We start from the raw sequence: 20,688 nt of genomic DNA on the forward strand, positions 1-20,688 counted from the left end.
TTAAAGATTTTCATACTACAAAAATCTTTCAGTTTTTATGCTGTTGGTTTTTTTTCTGAGACAGCGATTGTCCTTTTTTGTGAATTCCATGTGTATTCTACTAGATGACATGGTTTCCTTGTTTAGCATTAAGTTTGTTCTTGCAGACAAGAAAACTGTTATGCATTTTCTTTATAAAGGTCTGTAAAAGCAAGATGTGTTCATTAGTTAGAGCAACAAATGAGTAACATGTAAGGCCATAATTTCCAGTAACTATCATTTAATTGGACATTTCACTTCATCTGTCTTCTCATAGGTGTCTAATAAACATACCTAAAAGAACGTGACATAGAAATTAGATTTAATATCCCTCTAGGTAACTGAAATTACCCTTCTGTTGTTATAGAACAGTTTTTTTTTATTGTTCTTAGACTGTAAATAAATGTATTGACAGTAAAGAATTAACAACACATCCAGGAAGACTTTATTTAATAATGATGATGTAAAATACTTCTTATGCCATTCGATTTCTCTAATTTATAACTGTTTGTATCCCCAGCATGCCATTCATCTGTAAGAATTGCACCCTGGGGACTATTCAGCTTATTAATTCATCACTTGTTCTTTTATGGTTGCATCCCCATTATAGGATGAACATAGAATGATTCTCTTCTGAAAGCTGCCAGCCAACTGGGTCCAGTCTAGGTGACCTTTTGTTTGTAACTGTGATCCTAATGGTTTTTCTATTGGCTTCTGTTTCTAATAATAGGTTGCATTACAATCTACCTTTTTGTCTTATGGTATCATGATGAGGCTAGGCCAGCAAGAGTGAATTCCACACCTGCAATTACAGAGCTTTATAAAGAGGAAGGACCTGCTTCAAGTTAACCTGTAGGCTTTTTTAAAATGCCTTTTGATTTATCTGTCACCTGATCCATCAGCAATGAATAATTTTCATGGAAGGTGCACTTTAATTACATTCCCATTTGACTTGCATTATCAAGCCCTATCTAGGTAATTAATCTCACCAAGTATCCAATTTCGGCCTTTATTGCTGGCAGGCAGGCCTCCTGAATTATGTGTGCTTGAATGGGTCTTGGGGCTTTTTAACCAGGCAGACCCTGAAAGAGATCTGGGGCCTTCCAAATCCTGGAACCGTGTCTCGGTTTGGGGACTTTTTTTCCCCTTAGATATTATGATTAAATTATATGTAACATCAAGAGTTCACCTCCATATTTAATGACACCTATAGATTATTGTAATTGTGAAAGTCTTCTCTTCTAGGTGTAGCCAGTCTGCATTTTGTATGTGGGGGAGCTGTGCTAAATTGTTAACTGTAGCTAATTGATCTGTATCAATCTGCTGATAAAAATTTGCCACAGCTACCACCTAAACTTAGGCATGTTGTTTTTAGTTCAAGCTTTAAAGTTTGTGTGGATTTAGATGACTCTGGATTAAAAGATGGTTAGGTCAAAATTAGAATCACTTACAATTATCCTGCCTCATATTCAGTCATATACTTTGTTTTCAACAGTTTTCTTTATTCTGAATTAACAAATAACTCACCTTTTATATTTTCCCTATCTTTTGATTTTGATGATTTTCACTCCCTAATTACTTACGTCAGTTAATGCCGAAGTTCAGTGATCTTACCAACTTGGTTTATCCAGTATATACAATGATTCTGAAATATATGATTTGCTTTTCTGTTATAGTCTTGTTTTATAATCTAGTGCAAAAAATTCATTGTGTTTTAAATTTTCTAGTTTGGAAATTATGTTTATAGGAAATATGGTGGTTTACTTCTTTACTGTGAAACCATTTCAAAAAACACTGTAAGCCTCTTGAAAACCAAATTAAAATATAGTTTAAATAGATTAGTTGCCTGTTTGAAAATGATCTAACTATATGACAATATTTCAAGCCATAGATTGCTTCATCAGGAGAAGAGAAGGCTGTCCAATCTTTTGTAAACTAAATAGGTTATACTGTGTACAAAGTAAGATATTTTGGAAGATTTGGACTGATGATATTGGGAAAAAGGATGAGTACTCCACCAACTTCTGCTATCACCCCTGTACCGTTAACTGCATACATCTCTGCCCTCAGCCTTGACCCCCTCACAGACTCCTGCAGTGTATCTTTATAAGACTATAGGTTACGATTGAATTTATAACTATTCTGCCATCAAACCAAATTCTACACAGAAAGAAACCATTTTTTTTTAAAATTTCTTAATGTGTAACTTTAATTTGACCCTTTGGTTCTGAGACAAATAATTGAACACATTTTAGTGGAATGCATGTTAAGTATGGATTCCTGAAACATTTAACATCACTTTGTAAGAATCGTGTAGTATTTGTTTATGCAAATATTAGTTTCCCTTGTCATTTGGAAATGAATCTTCTATTTTTTTTCCACAGTGGTTTAATTGCAGGAATATATAGGAACATTTTACAATCCATGATGTTTCTAAATTGGAGATGCAGTAATTTAATCTACTTCAATTAGATATGTTCATAATTATTGCATACAAACTACAAGATAGCGTAATTCAGAATTTAAATTGGCCAGGAATATTTGTTACGAAATGGTTCACGCTTGTGAGAATTCTTAAGTAACGTGTGTGTGCACACGCGATATACATATACATACACACTCAGATGTGTATATATCATGTTGTATGAATATGTATGAATTCATATTAGACATTTTGAAAGGAATTCTTTCCTTTATGAATATACTATTAACATGCATAACCCAATAATTGGGTATATAGTATCTCTTAAATAGTTAGATATATTTTCTCTTAAATATTAATAGCCAAACAAAGAGTTTATGGCTTTTTAACATCTGTCCCTATGTTTAGTTTCTTTTTGGCATTTCTGAATCGTGAGCATTTGTATTTTTCAGTAATTGCCGTTGTTTCCTCTAACATCATTTTGAATTGTGAATATAACAAATATAATTAATTTAGTGTTCACAGATAAAGGAATTGAGACTTATATATAAGAGAGGCTGTTTATATAACATCATACAGTGAATCAGTAGAATCTAGTTTAAAATTTAGGAGTGGTTTGTTAGCCAGAAACATTCCACCTGAGTTACTTTGCTTTTCTTCTGTATATTCTTAGATGTTAATCTTTTTTAATGCATTGACTTGCCAAAGATATGTATTGCTTAGGTGGTTTACATAACAATAAATATATTGAGCTGAGCAGGTGATTTACCTGTATCAAAATAAAATCAGTTTCTGTGTAGCGTATGTAAAGAAAGATAGACTTAAAAGACAACTCAGGCAAATGTGAACTTAAAATGCTGGGTTTAGAATCAGGATATTTGAACCCATGCTGAACAAGTTGCTTTTTGACCTTGGGCAATTAAAGCAATATCTATATCTTACTAGTTAAGTAAGTATTATATAAATTAATACCTGAAAAAAATCTTCTAAAATAAAAACATGTTGCAGTTGTCATTTGATAGGGTTGATATACTACTAGAGTCGAATTTCAAGCAGCTGTGCTATAAATTTAACTGTGACAAAGCACAGTCTTGGAAAAATTAGCAGAATAATGCTGATTATAGGACAAATTAATATCGACATCATTTCCCAATATGTGGCTCTCTCAGTAACCAGGCCTACAAAAGTAAAGGCATTTATAAAAACTTATTTCTGGGCAAAACCATCATAATTCAGAGAATTCCAGGACTTAATAAGAGGTGTATTTAGATATAATCAATTTCATAAAATGAACTTTAAATTCTTAAGACACTTTCTTACAATAAATTGAAAACCTATTTTCATTGCCAGGTTTCATGTTATTTTACTTTTAGAAAATGATGCTAAATATCAGTGTTCAAATTTAATATTTTTGTTTAATTTAACATAAAATTTAATTCTCTAGCTATTAGGGATACTAAGCTACATATAATTTTTTTTAATATTCCATCATAATACAGGACTCTTCCATTATTGGGCTTAATTTATATTGTATTTTAAGAGTAAGATCATATAAAGCTGGGAGAGAATAATTTTATAGAAGCAAACTGAAAGGATTCTAAAGATGAACAATCTTTTAAGTTTTTAAAAGATATTCTAGTACCCATCTCCATTAAATAATAAGAGAATAAAAATGACTTCTTTTGATTATTATTTAATATTCAGGTATAGCTGAAAGCTTTGAAGGAATATTAAATATCTGGGAGCATCTGTATTTGAAATGTAAGCACATCTATGGGAAACTGGGAATAGGAGAAATATGACTTACTGAAATACCAATTTAGAGAGAAAGTTGAATTTCAATAATTCAGATACAGTATAGGACCATGAGCAGAATATTTTCTTTTGTAACTCTATGTGGGCTTCCTAAGTACCTGGAAATTGTCCACTTATTTGATATATCTGATTGGTTTCTACTTTTTCATTGATTCTTTCTCTCTTTGGCTAGAACATGAGCCCTTTAATACACAATGTTTGCACATGCCCCACTTAGATTAGTTCAAACTCTTGGGGAAAAAAAATGCAAGAATTAGGAACCAAAAGATGTAAAACACAAAATAGGGGAAAAAAAAAAAAAAGGAGGGAGAAGAACGTGACTTTGCGCATGCATTCTAGTTTTGAATAGAACAATATATGGCAGCCATTCCAGGCTGACCTTTACCTGGAAAGTTGTTTTCTTTGCCTTTTACATTTCTACCTTCAGGGGGCTGTTGATGGGGGTTTTTGGCAACATGATAATAGTCTTGGGCCTCCTGTCCTAGAATTTTATAGTGTTTGACATATCCTCTCTTTCTATGTTCTTTCCTTTCCCTTTTTTTCTTTTCCTTCTTACTTCCTTCACCTCTTCCCCCCACCCTCCTTTTCCCCTGTCCTTCTTGACTTTCCTGCCATCTTGTTTGTTTTGCTGGTGAGCAGCTAAGTACAGGGGGAAAAAAATGCTACAGTATGAAACCACTATTCCAGTGTCACAGGAGTCATATAAATGTTGAACAAAGGACAAGTTGTTCCTTGAGAATTCCTTTCTTTGCCTCCAGGATGCTGCGGCTTTTTTCCATCCTGTGATATTTACTTCTCTTTCTGAGGTACATCTAACTTGAGAGCTGCGGGTTGGAGATCGGTGGTGAGAATAACAAGGCATTTGTCTGTGATACTGTACTGTTTGATATGGAAAAATACTGGAGTCTTTTTCCTTTCCTGCTAGCTTTCTATGAGAGAAAGTTCTCAATTATCTACTGAATACATTTGTACCAATCTACATGAGTGTTTTTAAAAAGTAGGTGTTTGAGGCCCTTTGAAAATGGGATTTTTTTTTCCTTCAGATACTTCAAAATTCTCTTAAATAAAAAGCAACACTATGTCCAGACTGATTTTATATTTGTGAAAGTAGCTCTTTGTAAGGGTAGAATTGGTCAGAGAACTACCCACAGAAAAGTAGGTCTCATTTGTAATCTGTATTCCAAAGAATAAAAATAGATGCTTTAGTTACAGCCTTATTCAACCAGCATGTAAATACATTCACTTACTCCAAGATCTTGTGATTCTGACCTTTTGGAAGTGGTGTGTGGTCACTGGAACCTTGCTTTTGATCACCGGTAATCTTTGACATTACTGAGCAACCTTATCCTCCAGGATCTTTCTCTGGTGTCCTGGGTCAGTCTTCCATGGGAGGAAAGTGAGGTTTCATATTGTGGATTTGAAAACAAAGCAGCAGTACATCCCCCTGTTGTTTAAGATATTTTCTGTGAGGATTCCCAGTGGAGTGAATGTGCCTTCAGCCAAACAGCAAGACAACACCATCAGTTACTTTTAATTACTCCTTTAAACTTCACTCATGCCTTTTTCTTAACCACTTCCAACCCCCATCTCTCTGGATGCCAAGCAAAGGAAGAGGTTAGCTGATAGAAGCTTCTTTGTCTTTTTCCCTCCTTTTCTATAGTGTTTTATAAAGGAGATGCGATTTATATCTCCCTAAGCCCCCTTAAGATTTATGGAAAAATAGTTAAATTGGAAGAAGGATGCTGTTCAAAGCACGAGATTACTCTTGGCTACTTGAGTGGTAGCTGCTATTGCAACTGGTGGTGGAGAAAACTGTTTGCTTCTCCTGTTCTTATAAAATGTATTTCTTTCTTTCTTTTTTTTTTATTAAAGTATAGTCAGTTACAATGTGTCAATTTCTGGTGCACACAGCATAATGTCCCAGTTATACATGTACATACACAGATTCATTTTCATAAAAGGCTATTTCAAGATACCGAATATAGTTCCCTGTGCTATACAGAAGAAAATTGGTTTTCATCCATTTATATATATATATTAGTTAATATTTGCAAAACTTGATCCCTCTCAAATTTATCCCTTCTGACCCCCATTCCCCCCTGGTAATCATAAGATTGTTTACTATGTCTGCGAGTCTGTTTCTGGTTTGTGGATGAGCTCATTAGTGTCTTTTTTTTTTTAGATTCCACATATGAGTGATATAATATGGTATTTTTCTTTCTCTTTCTGGCTTACTTCACTTAGAATGATGATATCCAGATCCACCCATGTTACTGCAAATGATATTATTTCATTCTTTTTTATGGCTGAGTAGTTTTCCATTGTATAAATATACCACAGCTTCTTATAAGATGTAAAAGGCTTTGTACAGCTGTCCATTTGGCTCCCCACTAAGTTTTCAAAGCAGTAGGCACACTAGATCAAAGCAGTTTGTGGTATAAGGCATATGAGCAGAACCTGAAACGTTCATGTATGCCTTGCACTTGCATGGTTTACTGATGCTAAACTCCTTGAGGGGAGTAAAATGAATATTCCTCTAGGCCATCTTAAGAATCAAGATCAATGCTGTAAATTAAGTTATGCAATGGTTGCATATTATTTTTCTCTTTTACGTTAAAAAGCCTTGAAAGGCTTGAAAGTTTTGATTCCCAATACACTGCATAAACTAAGTTTTTTCCCCTTTTGTGATACTAGTTTAAGTGTGCTTTTTGAAATATATAAATTACAATTAGATATTATCCAATTTACATTGGGTAACAAGAATAATACCTGTGCCTCTTTTCTAGGTTATTGAGAGAAAGGTATATCATATGTCTCTCATGTCCTGGATAAATGTTCAGAGCTCTGCCCTATAATCTCTGTTCACTATCAAGAGATGAATAAGGGAGTTTCTCCATGAGTGATTTGAATCCTAATAAGCTCTTTTTAATTATTAAATAGCTAAATAATTTCTGTCTCTCTAAGTTTTCACCAAATACAAAGGAAAAGAATGTAATTTACAGTTACTCATATTTTCGTATGAAATTATTTTTATGAGAATTCAGAAACTACGACTAGTTTCCAGGTCTCCATTTTAGTTGCTACAGATAGCATGGGATTTAAAAATAAAAAACAAAAACAAATCATTCTGATTTGATTATCATAATGGCACCTAATTACGGGTTAACTCGTGGGTCCAATAGGTTTTCCCCTCCTGCCCCTTTTTTTTCTTAGTACTCTATCTTTTCTGGTGGTCTTGCTCACAAAACACAGGTGCTTTTTAAAGTATAATTATTTCACTGCTTTTTGTTTTAAGTAATTCCTTATGTTCCTAATGACACTCAAAACTTTAACTAATCCTTTGGAATTATAATGTAAATACCAATGAAATCATAAAATTTTAAATAGAATTCACGTCCCAGGTTTGGTCAGGCCAAAAAGCTTATATTACAACCCTAGGCAGATAATATATCACATATGTAGGTGATTACGCTTTACATTGGATGAAAAGTCTCATTTCATTCTAATACTAAAGACAGAAATAGAATTTTTGTAATATTTCTTGAGTACCCCCTTATGTTTTAAGAAACAGAAAAGGTGAGACTGGATTTACATAAAAGATAGTAAAGGATTCAGTCCTGCCTGTTAACACTTTATTGACTCCCTAGGTATCAAACTGTCAACAGTTTTGTGAGGAACATGTTATTGTTCAGAATGCAGGGAAAAGTTAAGCAAATTGCCCAAGGTGATAAGACTCTAAAGTGACTGGATGAGATGACCAGAGAGGTCAGACTGTTCTACCCTCTTATTCTCTACACTGTATGATCTCTTCCTGGTCTTGATTTTTATAGCTGTGTTGTCCTGTTTCTGGAGAAAAAGACCATTCTAATAAACAGGTGATGCCTACTCATACTGGAAAACTTCTAAATACAGTGTGCACATTACAATCTCTGCTACTTTTGGATTAAGTGTAAAGGTAATGCAAATATATTCATGGAATTCAGGGAATGAAATGGATTTGCATCACGCTTTTAACCTTGATATTTGGAGATTTGATTCAGAATGTCCTAGTAATAATGCATGGAAAACCCACAAGGATACAGATTTCTACCCAGAGTAGCAGCCTCGGTGACATGGAACATGCTTCTTTGGACACTTTTTCCAACATTATGTGTTAAATTTGCTCTCTAGTAATTGGAAAGTATTTCAGATTGTGGGAACTGTACATGCAGGTTAGAGAATTATTTCTAGAAATGTAAAATTAATATAAGTAGAAATATAAAATTCATTTATATTATTTTGATGATTTTGAACTAGCATTTTTCACGTTGAGATTAAAACTTTGCACAACTAGATTAGTTTAAATCTTGGCCAGATCACATTGTTGGCCAGATCACATTGTTGGTCATATCAATTTATTTTAAAATTTGAAATTCAGAAATATCCTAAATAATGTTCTTTACTTAAATGTTTTGAAAATATAAGGCATTTTTCTAAAACATCTCTTGCTTTTGCCTTCAGAAGGTGTATTAATTGGATGTGCACAAAACCAATACTAACGTTTATATAAATTTGCTTAATTTTGCCATGAACAAATATAATACAATGTAGCACAAAAATTTAACTTCATTAAAGTTATAATTTAGTTTCTGTGTAGAAACTGCATATAATAAAAATACAAGCCACTTAGCAAAGAGAGGAATGGAATTCGTACTTTTTATAAAAGCCCATATGAGATTAAAGTTTACAAATATACAAAGCTCACAGTCTGTAAATAACTGTTCATTGTTTATAGTATGTTCTCTTTATAGTCAGAGCCAGTTAGCAGAAATGTAACTTGCCAGCGAGGTTAAAAAAAGTTATAATACTTACTGTAGTATATATTTTATGAACATTATTATTCATTTATTAATTTTCCAAGGAGACTTTTGCTGTGTTTATTTTTATCTTATTGTTTGCTTGATTCAGTTCCACACCTCAACTGCACCAGATCCACTGAGCTCCACTGTAAAAGTACTTTGAACCCAGTTCTGTGAGAACACCCTTAAACAAGTGCTCTTACAAAACATTTTCTAAAGTCAAGCACCTGAAAATATAAGGTGCATAGTAAGTGCATAATACATCTGAAGAAAATAGATTTATTTTCTTCCAGTTTTATTGCAATATAATTGACATACAGCACTGTGTAAGTTTAAGGTGTACAGCTTAATGATTTGACTTACATACATCATGAAATGATGACCACAGTAAGTTCAGTGACCATCCATCATCTGATATAGATACAAAAGAAAAGAAAAACTGTGTTTTTTTTCTTGTGATGAGAACTCTTGTGATTTACTCTAAAACTTTCATATATAACATACAACAGTGTTAATTATATCACTCAAATTGTACATTACATCCCAAGTACTTATTTAATTTGTAGCTGGAAGTTTGTACCTTTGGACCACCTTTATTACCATACAAAGATGCGACCGACCTTATTATTGACTATATTCCCCACCCTGTACATTTCATTCCTGTGACTCATTTATTTTGTAAACTGGAAATTTGTACTTCTTAATTTCCTTCACCTATTTACTAAGAAAATAGATTCTTCTATTTTATTTATATAGTAAAATAGATGTCACTAAGTAATTTAACTTTAATACATTATTTCCACTGACTTGAACTATGTGAGTAAATATGACTTAGGGTTGTCTCGGTTCCCCTTAAAGTAGAGTTGATATAATGAAGTCCTCTTCATTCAGTATTGGTTTCTGGATGCTTTGGAACAGGCAAAATGACTTAGCGGTTTACATGACTAGCTGAAAAGTAAAAAATACATACCTTTGAAAAAATAATTGAGAAACTAAACAATGTATAATGTAGTTGTTGATATTTGTCACATACACACAAATTACATTGAGAAACTTATTGGGTGAGAAGGCACTGTTGCCTCAATGGTTTGGATATTTCAAAGGAAAAAAAATCATTTGTTCTCAGTTACACAGATTATTTCTTTAAGTTTTTATGATCATTTCTTTGAAAAATGTTGACGTGCGTACATGAACAAATCTAGGATGCATTATAGAAAGAATCTCTCTTTTGAAGTAAGTTCTAAAAGGAAGAAAAACACATGGATTTTTGTAGTGCAGTTTTGGTAGTTTCTTCTACAAAATATTTCCTTCTTTTCCTTTCTTAATTTTGTTAGCTTTGAACTAGAAACTTAGAACTCTGCCTTATTGTTTATTTTATTGTTCAATCACAGTATTATTTTTACATGATATGTATGTAGTTTGTTTAAGGAGACCATGCCATCTTTCCCCTCTATATTCTCCAGTGAAAATTTCTCCTATCACTTGTTTTCTGCTTTGAGGGGCACATTGATTATGTAGAGCTTTCATGGGAGTTCTCTAATGAGAATGTATTATTATCCAGAGTGAATAGTGACCTTATAATCCTTTTCAATTGCTGTAACTCAAGAACCAATGTTCTAGGAGAAATCTTGGTATCCAAAGATAATAAAATTGGGTTAAGACCAGCTTACCTCTATTTTGAGTTTGAAAAATCAATAGAGTGTGATGTATGGTGCACTTCTAAGAAAGTGTAGATTCCATCACTTTAGAACTCTTCCCAGCTGGCTGATTGTTGAAAAATTTGCTAGTGAAATATTTTCCCTTCAAACCTTCATTCATTCTTTTATTATGCAAAAATCATTCAGTGTATCATAAATTGTATACATATTTCTAGGCTCTTGGAGAAAGCAGTAAATAAAATCTGCTCTTAAGAAGCTTCTAGTAGGAGTGAAATGCAGAATGGATGAGACAAAAATATATTAAATGTTAAACATATTTAAAAATTAGATGATGTTGTCCAAATAAATAGCATAGGAAAGGCATGAACACAGTTCAGAGGGGTTGCAGTTTTTAAAACGTTGTCAGAAAAGGCTTCTTCAGAAGATGACATTTGAATAAAAGCCTGAGTATGATATGAAAGCAGAACCAAAGGAAGGGTTTTCCAGAGAGAATGGTCTGTCCAAGGTCCTGAACAAGAGCGTGGTTGTCATGTTCAGCAGGGAGGAGGATGTGGCTGGTGTGGAGAGCTAGAAGACAGAAGTGGATGGCAGAGTGGTCACGGGGTTGTGTTGGTCCTTGTAGGTCATTGTAACCACTAGCTTTAGATGGAGATGGAGAGCTATTGGGGGGGGGGTGCGGTTTGAACAGAGGAGTGACATCAGTCTACTTCCATTTTAAGAATATAATTTAGCTCCTATGCTAGGAATGGATAAGAGGGACTCAAGAGCAGAAGCAAGAGATTAGTTCTGGACACTTTTGTAATAATCTAGAAGGGAGATGAAGTTGACTTATGTTTGACTCTTAGAAATGGAATGATAAGGAATGGTGGCCAGAGTCTGATACATCTTGAATATAGCGTTGACTTGGAACGTGGGATATGAGAGAAAGAGAGAGACCAAGGGTGATTCTGAATGCAAGTGAAAAGGTAAAATTGCTAGTAATTCAGATGCAAGGGATTATGGGAGGGACAAGTTTGAAGGATAATTTTAGGAACTCAGTTTTGGGCATGCTAAGTTTAAGATGCCTATGGTTGCTTCTAGTTGGATATACATATCAAGAGTATATGTGTGAGGTCTGTGTTAGTGATCTAAATCTGGAGTTATCAGCATTTTATGGAATTTAAAATAATGAAACTATGATAAGAAATAGAGCATAGATAAAATCACAGAGAGGGTTCAGAGCTAAGTGCCAGGGCAAGGGGCGAGAGGAACAGTCAGAAGAAGTGACAGCGAATGAACGGCCAGTGAGATAGGAGGAAAATTCAGAGTTTAATGCTCTGAAAGCAAAGAAAGTGTTTCAAGGAGAAGGCAGTGATCTGTGTCAAATGTTAATAGCCCTGCAAGGTGAGCAGAGAGAACTGAACTTTGGATATAATCAACTCAGTATGAGTCTAGTGGCCGTCAGAACATCTCTTATGTCTTTGATTGCAGTAATTTGTAGTCTAAGGGTGGCTGACATTCAGCTCTGCTCCACACTTGTCACCTCCAACTGGGAATATTTTGTCCAATTGTGAAGCAACTCACAATCATGTAATATGCATACCGGTTAAAAGAATGAGTTTCACTAACTTGAGGGAGATACCACAGTAACCTCCAAAAACCGATGCCTTGTATCTAAGAAAATTTTTTCTTATATTTAGTTACAATTTGTTTCTTTGTTGTTTCTGCCCATTCATTCATTTATTCAGTAAATGTTAAGTACCCACGATGTGTCAAACTCTCTGCTAGCCACTGGAGGTCAAGTTGTGTGCGAGAAAGACAAGATTCCTGGGATCATGGAGTAGGCGGTCTGAAGAATTTTAGTCCAACTGTGATGTGCGTGGATGAGATTCCAGGTCTGTGGGAATTCTGTATCAGCAGGAAACTCATTCACTAGAAGTGAAAAGGGAAGAGAAAGTATAATCTCACCTTCAAAATTCAAGGAACAAATGATTTCATAATTTTAAAAGTTGCTTTTTTTTTTTTACTTGCTTCTGCTTATAATGTCTGAAAATCATTACCTATGGTGGATCTAGATTACGTGCTCTTCAGCCTTTCTTCTAAGTAAGAAGTTGTACTAGTCTTTAAATAATAGAGCTTCTAGTGGTACTATTCATTAAACATTTAACACTCATATTGAATTCACTTAAAACTACTTCTTACACATGTTTAAGTGACACTGAATGTTTTGGCAGTGTTGTATGGAGATTTGGGATGCATTTTTACTCATTTGTTAAACAAATATTTATTGAGCACTTATTGTACATCAGGTAATTTGCTGAGGGCTGGGAATTCTGGGGTGAAATGGCCATAGTGTCTCACAGAACCTAGGTTATTGGAGAAGATAAGTATCAATCTCTTTCATTTTTGCTTCCACTATCACTATAACATTATTCTTGAGTGTTCTTGTAAGACTTTTACTAATGAGCTGTAACCTATTAATAGAATTATCTGCTATATGGCTAATGTTTGGTGAAGGCATCAGGCAGTTTATAAATCTAGAATTATTGTTCTTGAATCTTTGATGGATCTCACTGATGGCAAAGACAGGGTGTTATGTCATTTTTTGTAATCATAGGCGTCAGCACTACATCTCTCTTGAGCCAGCAAAGAAAACAGATAATTATTTAATCTCATGTGTTTGATGATAACCATTTTTCTTGGCAAATGCTTGAATTAAGCAAGTTTTCTTCATTGATATTTCTATGATTCAGAGTCCTTTTTTGTCCACCCAATTAAATATATTCAGAATCTGCAGAGTGTGTCTGAGTAAATATAAAATATTAAAAGTACACCAGTATGTTCAAAACAGTTTTTCTACTGCAAGCAAAATTAGTTCAAAGTACACCTGTTTTCAATATTAAAAAGTGGTAGTTCATTTTGTTGGAATATTTTAAAGATTCCCTTTACTGATTTTATTTTTTTCTTCCCCCTGGGTGCCCCAGTCCTTGTATTTGGCAGAATCAGGAGCAGGTGTGGAGGATAGGAAGCAGTAGACTATAGTATGACGTTGTTGTGTCCTTACTTTTACCAATTTAACCAAAGCTTCCAATTATGGAAAATTTCAGACAACTGATTCTAGCAGATGCTTCTTGTGTGTCAGTTACACATCACTGGTTTGGCCTATGTTGTCATGCAGCTAAATGGGCCTGGCATTTGTTTTGATAGAGGGGCATGCTATCTCTTGTAGAAGAAAAAAGTGAAGAGTTCTTTTTACTAAGAGTTCTGATAATTAAAAGAATATAGACATGAGATAATGTTGAAATTTCTATGAAATAAAAACCAAGTAGGACTAATTCTTTCTAAATCCCATTGGTCTCCTACTTTGAATTTAGGATTAGAATGGAACTGTATTTTATACAAATATTTCCCGATGTTCATATATTACTCTTGGCAATTCTAGTTTTTCTAATAAATTCTAGTATATATCATAAGTGTTCATATGCATTGTGATTTGGATTTTTTTTTGTTGCTTGGGGAAGTGCAGAGATGGAGGCTAAAAGGTGTTTTCTTCATAAGATACTTATTTGAAGAAAATCTCTCTCTGTGTGTATTCCTTCCCTTTATATCTCACTCTCCTCTCATCCATACTCTTTTTTTAAAAAATATATATGTATATATTTTCTCAGATTATCTTCCATTGTAGGTTATTACAAGATATTGAATATATTTCTCTGTGCTATGCAGTAAATCCTTGTTGCTTATCTAAAGGAAACATACCTCAACATAGTAAAAGCCATAGTAACAGCCAACATAATACTCAATTGTGAAAAGCTGAAAGCCTCACTAAACTTGGGAACAAGACAAGAACGCCCACTCTCACCACTTCTATTCAACATAGTATTGGAAGTCCTAGCCACAGCAATCAGACAAGAAAAAGAAATAAAAGATATTCAAATTGGAAGGGAAGAAATAAAACGGTCACTATTTGCAGATGACATGATACTGTATATAAAGAACCCTGAAGACTCCACACAAAAACTATTAGAACTAATAAATGAATTCAGCAAGGTAGCAGGATACAAGATTAATATACAGAAATCTGTTGCATGTCTTTACGCTAACGATGAAATATCAGAAAAAGAAAGTGAAAGACCATCCGGTTTAAAATTGCATCAAAATACCAAGAGGGTGCACAATTCCGTGAATATACTAAAACCCACTGCATTGTATACTTTAAATAAGTGAACTGTATATCATGCAAATTATTTCTCAGTAAAGTGGCTTAAAAATTTAAAAAAAAGAAAAAAAATAACGAGAGGGTGAAAGACCTATATGCCAAAAACTATAAAATATTGGTAAAGAAAATTGAAGATGATTCAGAGAATTGGAAAGCTATCCCATGCTCTGGGTTGGAAGGATTAATGTTGTTAAAATGTCCATACTACCCAAAGCAATCTACAGATTTAATGTGATCTCTATCAAAATACCCATGGCATTTTTCACAGAACACAAACAAATAATCCTAGAATTCGTATGGAACCACAGAAGACCCAGAATTGCCAAAGCAATCCAGAAGAAAAAGAACAAAGTTGGAGCATAACCCTTACAGACTTCAGACATACCCAATTTTTAATCTTACATAACCCCAGTCCTAGAAAAGTTGTATTTATGATAAATAATGCTTCTTTCAGAATTGTTCTCAATAAGTAGAGAATAGGATAATGAGTGGAAAATCTGTGGCTAAAGGGCTTGCACGTCCCCTTCTCCCTCTTACAAAATGAACCTCTCTGACTTCTACTCTTGCTAGGAGCACATGTTTTCCTCTGCTTCCTGGCCAAAGGCTTGATTTGTGAGAAAGGCAAAGTTCTGAATGCTTTATGTTTGCTTGCCTGTGTGCTAAGAAATGCAGATTTATGTTTCTCTGTATAAATCTTGAAGTCAACATTGATTCTTTTTCTCTTTTTCACTTTTTTTGCTTTATTTCCCAAGTTTTATTGAAATATAATTCATGAACTGCATCATATAAATTGAAGGTATACTGCATAATGATTTGACTTATATATATTGTGAAATGATTATCACAGTAAATATAGTTAACATGTATCTATTTTTTTCTTTTCTTGATCATGTTTCTCAAAGTGAGAAAATAGACCCCTCCTATTGGCCCCAGCATACTTGCATATGTATTTTTACAGCGTGACCATCAATGTTATCTAGAAGTAATGTACACAGATCTGAGAATATGCAGTTTCCTGTTTCCAAACTTTTCCTGTAATTCATTAATATGTGTATGAATTCCATGATCTCATTTTTGTCTCAATGACAATCCTGCAATATTTCTACACTTCGCACCATTCATTTGCTCTTGGCTTTTCCCAAATCTAATGATGGTTATAGATGATTCTTTCCCAAACTAGAAAATCTAATAGTCACGGAGGTTTATTCTTTAGCACCATCTTAGATAATTTTCAAGTAGACACTTTAAAAAAATTACTTGAAATTTCATTGGCCACTCTACATAACTGAGGCTCAATTTAAAAGAAGCTGATAAATATTATAAGGATTTAATCATAAGAATATTTCTTGTTAGTTAATAAATTCATATGTAGGCAAAGAAAGTTATCCCTGGACAAACTTAATGCAGATTTGAAAAAAAATCATTCTGTCTATTGACATCAATTTTGTAGTATTTTTCTAAGCAAATAGATCCAAAGATAGTAGCAATACTTTGGTGAAAAATCTCAAAAATATTTACTGTGCTCAGAAAGTCTGTCTGCCCCTTCATGGACAATTTAAGATAACTTTCAGCAACATCAATGAGCAAGATCAGTAAGTAAAGAGCAGACCACCAAGAAATAGTTGGAAGTAGTTTTGGATTTGTAATTAAATGCATGTGAAATATATAAGTGGAAGGACTCCTGGAGTTAAGATTTTAATATTTCAGTTGTAGATAACTCTCTCTGAAAACATAGCTTTTTATACAGATTTGGTGTGAAAATGTTTAGTGGAGCAGATGGAGATCCAGCTGGTAGAGTATATGTTTGTCAGGGTATCTGGCATTTAGCTACATCCAAAAATGATATCAAACTGAAAAATGCTAAAGAGCAGCACTGTATGAGAGCCAGTGGGATCCGTTAGGGGTACCATTCCCTTAGTTTTGATTTTCTAACCTTGGAGGAATATATTTTAATCCAGATGGAATTTTCCATTTCAAAAATAAAATCTGAGAAAATGTAAATAAAATTGTCAAACAGCTGCCTTTCCAAAATCATGATTACAGTAGGCCAGGAAACACATGCTACTTTGTGTGTTGAAATTTGGTACCTAATGAAGAGTATCTTTCTGTAAGCATACAAAATCATACACATTCCCCAGAACTTTATATTCTCTATACTTTAAGTCATTATTTTGGGTTCATGAGCTAAACTGTAAGAAGTGGCAGAGGATAATGAGTAGAACAGTGAGAGAAAGATAGAAAGCATTTGGGGAAGAATGACAGGAGCCCCAAATATATTTGAAAATATTTTACCCTACTGGATGCTGCCAGTATGTAAGCCCACACTGAGGTGGATGAAAGGCCAGCTTAGTAAGGAATGTTTACTCCTAAGTTTTATAGCAGGTACATTTGTTTGCTTAATATAGTCTACTTACTCATTTCTTTCCTAAAGAGGTGAATTTTTAGAAATAAACTATTTTGTCAAAATGCTTAAACACATGTACTCAAACATTTCTGTATAGTGCATTTGAGAATGCGTGTTTGAATTGAGAGCAATCAACAAGTCACAACTGTAGTTAGAAATTTTTACATCATGTTTTTTGTTTCCCTTTTGATACTGTATTAGTAAAATCTAAATTCAAACTTTTATTTTTTAAAAATTTTTGGGGGGAGGCAATTAGGTTTATTTGTTTATTCATTTATTTACTTATTCTTTTTTTTAATGGAGGTACTGGGGATTGAACCTAGGACCTCATGCGTGCTAAGCATGCACTCTACCATTTGAGCTATACCCTCCCCCACCAATTTCAAACTTTTAAATTAAGTTCAGTGAAAATGACCAATTTGATTGACTGCTGTTCTATATGACACCTACACAGCATCAATTAATATATTTATTCATAGAACTGTTACACACACACACACACACACACACACACACACACACACACACATGCACTGAGTAGAGGATGGCGTGTCCCCTGAATACTTGGAACTGCTGACCATAGTGAGTATACGTGTCTGCAGGTGACTTTTGGAAGGTTTATTTTAGAGATTTAGATGAATCACTGTCTCCAAAGGGAATTTTTTAATCCTAATTTGATTGAATAAACTGAAGATTTTGGGACCTATATTTTAAAAGTATAAAAGAAGAATAAGATAGTCATTAATATGTCTCCCTGACTCTGCCACTGGTGTAACAAGAGCTAGCTGCACTGCTTTAAAATATCCCCTTACCAAAACATGGGCTGGGAAAAGCGTGTTCCTTAGAGAGCATGATTTAGTCAGTTCAGATTTAGAAATTGTTTAAAGAAGAGTGTGTATCTGCAAAACTCTAGTATATTTATCAGAAAAGCACACCTCTGTGAAATAAAAAATCTTTTGGTCTCTCCAGGGAGCTTCATATTTTATAAAACAGGACCAAAAAAATTGGACTATAAAAGATACTTGCTTTTGACTTCCATGTAATTCTTTATTGCAATATTTATAAATTTTAAAAAGAATGCTAATGAATAATATATTTCCTCCCTTCAGATATCCATCCTAAACTTACTTGTTTAAATCACTTTACTGTAGTGTAAATTATATAGGTAATACATAAATTACATATAGTATAAATTATATATGTATTTGTGTGTATATATGTATGTATGCATTATATATAAATAAAACGTGCGAGTGTGTGCATCTGTGTGGTGTGAAAACCTGATTGCTTAATTTACTTCATACTGAGTTCTCTGTTAGGTTCTTTGCATTCATTATTTCAGTGAATCCTCACAGTACCCTGTAATGTCATGTTAATTTTGCCATTTTACAGTTGAAGAAATAAAGGCGTAGGAAGTTTGCATAACCTGAAGTTGTACAGAGGCAGAAATCGAACTCCAGATCATGATCTTTTTCATGATGCCTTATGCCCTTTCCTAATTTTCTAGTCCTTTTAAAAGTCAAAAGTCTTAAAGTCTTAAAGGGCATGGTTTAGATATTTACCTGAGTGACCAATTCCTTTAAAGAAATCCGTAAACAATTAACTTATTAATGTTGAGGCCAGCGTGGATTTGTGTGGACCATGGGGACCTTGAGAGGGAATGACTCCTCTCAAAGGAGGAGTGCCTCCCACTTCTCCCTGAAGATACAGACATACCAGGGATGGGAGCGGGGAGCATATATGGTAATTACAGAAGGCAAGGCAGAAATCTATCTTTTTCTGTGAAATCTTTGGGTTTTATAATTTTTGACTAAAAATTCAATTTTAAAGCAAATGGTACCCTCACTGTGTCAACAGAACAGATGTATAGGAAGGAAAGAAGTGCATTACTTTGTGAGCTCAGCTATATCCAGGAGATGTGAGTTGAATTCCAGGGATAACAGAGTCTGAGACAGAGATGTGTATGCAAGAAGTTTACTGGGGACTGCTCTTGAGATCAGCACCTAGAGGATGCAAAATCAGCAGCTGGATTGAGCAGAGAAACTCACTGAGCTGAGATGTAACCACAACAGTGGTCTTAGCCAGTCCCATGGAGCACTTTGGAGCTGGGTGGGCTCTGTAGAGTTGTCCTGATTGAGGCAAGGAGCCAGGTCTCTAGGCCATCTGTCCCCTCTTCTGCCATTAAGTAGTCATTGGATATGCTCCCACTTGCAGGTATGAGCTTGGGCCACATGGTTTTAATTAGTCTAGAAAAGTTTTCAGACGGCCACTCGGCCATCAGCTGTCAGTATCCAACACACTTGGTACTAAAGAGGAGCTGGGGGTCTAGGTGGTACGCCACAGCAAGTATGAGATCCTGCTATCCACAGTCTAGCCCTGGTCACTTTTACTGCCTAATTCATCTAGTAACTGTATTCTAACTATTCCCTAATAATCTAGCTCCCCCATCAGAAACACGTTTCTTCTACCTGTACACATTCAAATTCTATCCATCCTTAAAGATCTTCTCAAGCCTCCCTTTTTCCATGAATATTTATAGACCATACCCTCAGCCACTGTGAGATATAAATTGATAAAGATAAATAGATTAGATAGATAGATAATAGACAGATACCATCAACAAATATGTTGTACTCATGTTGCCCATTATTTGATTCTCAAAATTTTATGTTCCCAAACTTCATGTTGGTTACTTGTTACAAATGCAGACGCTGATACCTAAACTCAGGAAGTCTTGGTTCCAAAGGTAACTGGGTTGGAGCCCAGTGACGTGCATGTTTATGTTTATGCAGATGAGTCTTTATAATTGTAATACATATGCCAGATGTTTGTAGAGCAGTTTGAGGTACTGATTTAAAAGAGAGACATAAAAATACAAATTCATGTATCTTCTTCAAGGCATGGGTTGTGTTTTTATAAGTCTTCCTCACGAGCACTTATGATAAGTAAGAAACGTTACTGCTATTTTATTTATCAATTAGATGAGAACAAAATACACAAAAACATGCAAATTCTTTTGTAAACATGAGACGTTTTCTGTGTGAAATTATATTTTTACTAATCAAAATTTTTCTGGAAAACTTCTGACTTGGTAAGCTCCTACATTCCTGTATTTCAGCATTTTAATGCTGCCTCAGGACTTGGCTAATTGTGTTGGGCCATCTTGTCTCTAAAGCATTAAATACTTGTAAAGCTGTGTAAGCTTTAAATATAATTTTCCAAATTATGTTTTCTGACTGATGCTTATGAAATTTCATTTATGATAAAAAATGCAACATATTTTTTATTATAAAATATATCTATTTCCCTCAGTTGTAATTGCGCATCTGACTTGT

General features: G+C 34.1%; 1 protein-coding gene across 1 annotated transcript in view; it reads left to right on the plus strand.

Annotated features, from left to right (window-relative positions):
* LOC102506314 (ephrin type-A receptor 7) overlaps positions 1-14,286 on the plus strand; it is an 86,682-nt gene extending 72,396 nt beyond the window's left edge. The window contains exon 6 of the mRNA XM_032476293.1: positions 12,479-14,286. Coding sequence (XP_032332184.1) covers positions 12,479-12,666 — 188 coding nt within the window. The 3' untranslated portion in view covers positions 12,667-14,286. The remainder of the gene's footprint in view (positions 1-12,478) is intronic.
* Positions 14,287-20,688: the final 6,402 nt, after the last annotated feature.

The sequence above is a fragment of the Camelus ferus genome, unplaced genomic scaffold (assembly GCF_009834535.1).
Source record: "Camelus ferus isolate YT-003-E unplaced genomic scaffold, BCGSAC_Cfer_1.0 contig322, whole genome shotgun sequence".
Classification (NCBI taxonomy): domain Eukaryota; kingdom Metazoa; phylum Chordata; class Mammalia; order Artiodactyla; family Camelidae; genus Camelus; species Camelus ferus.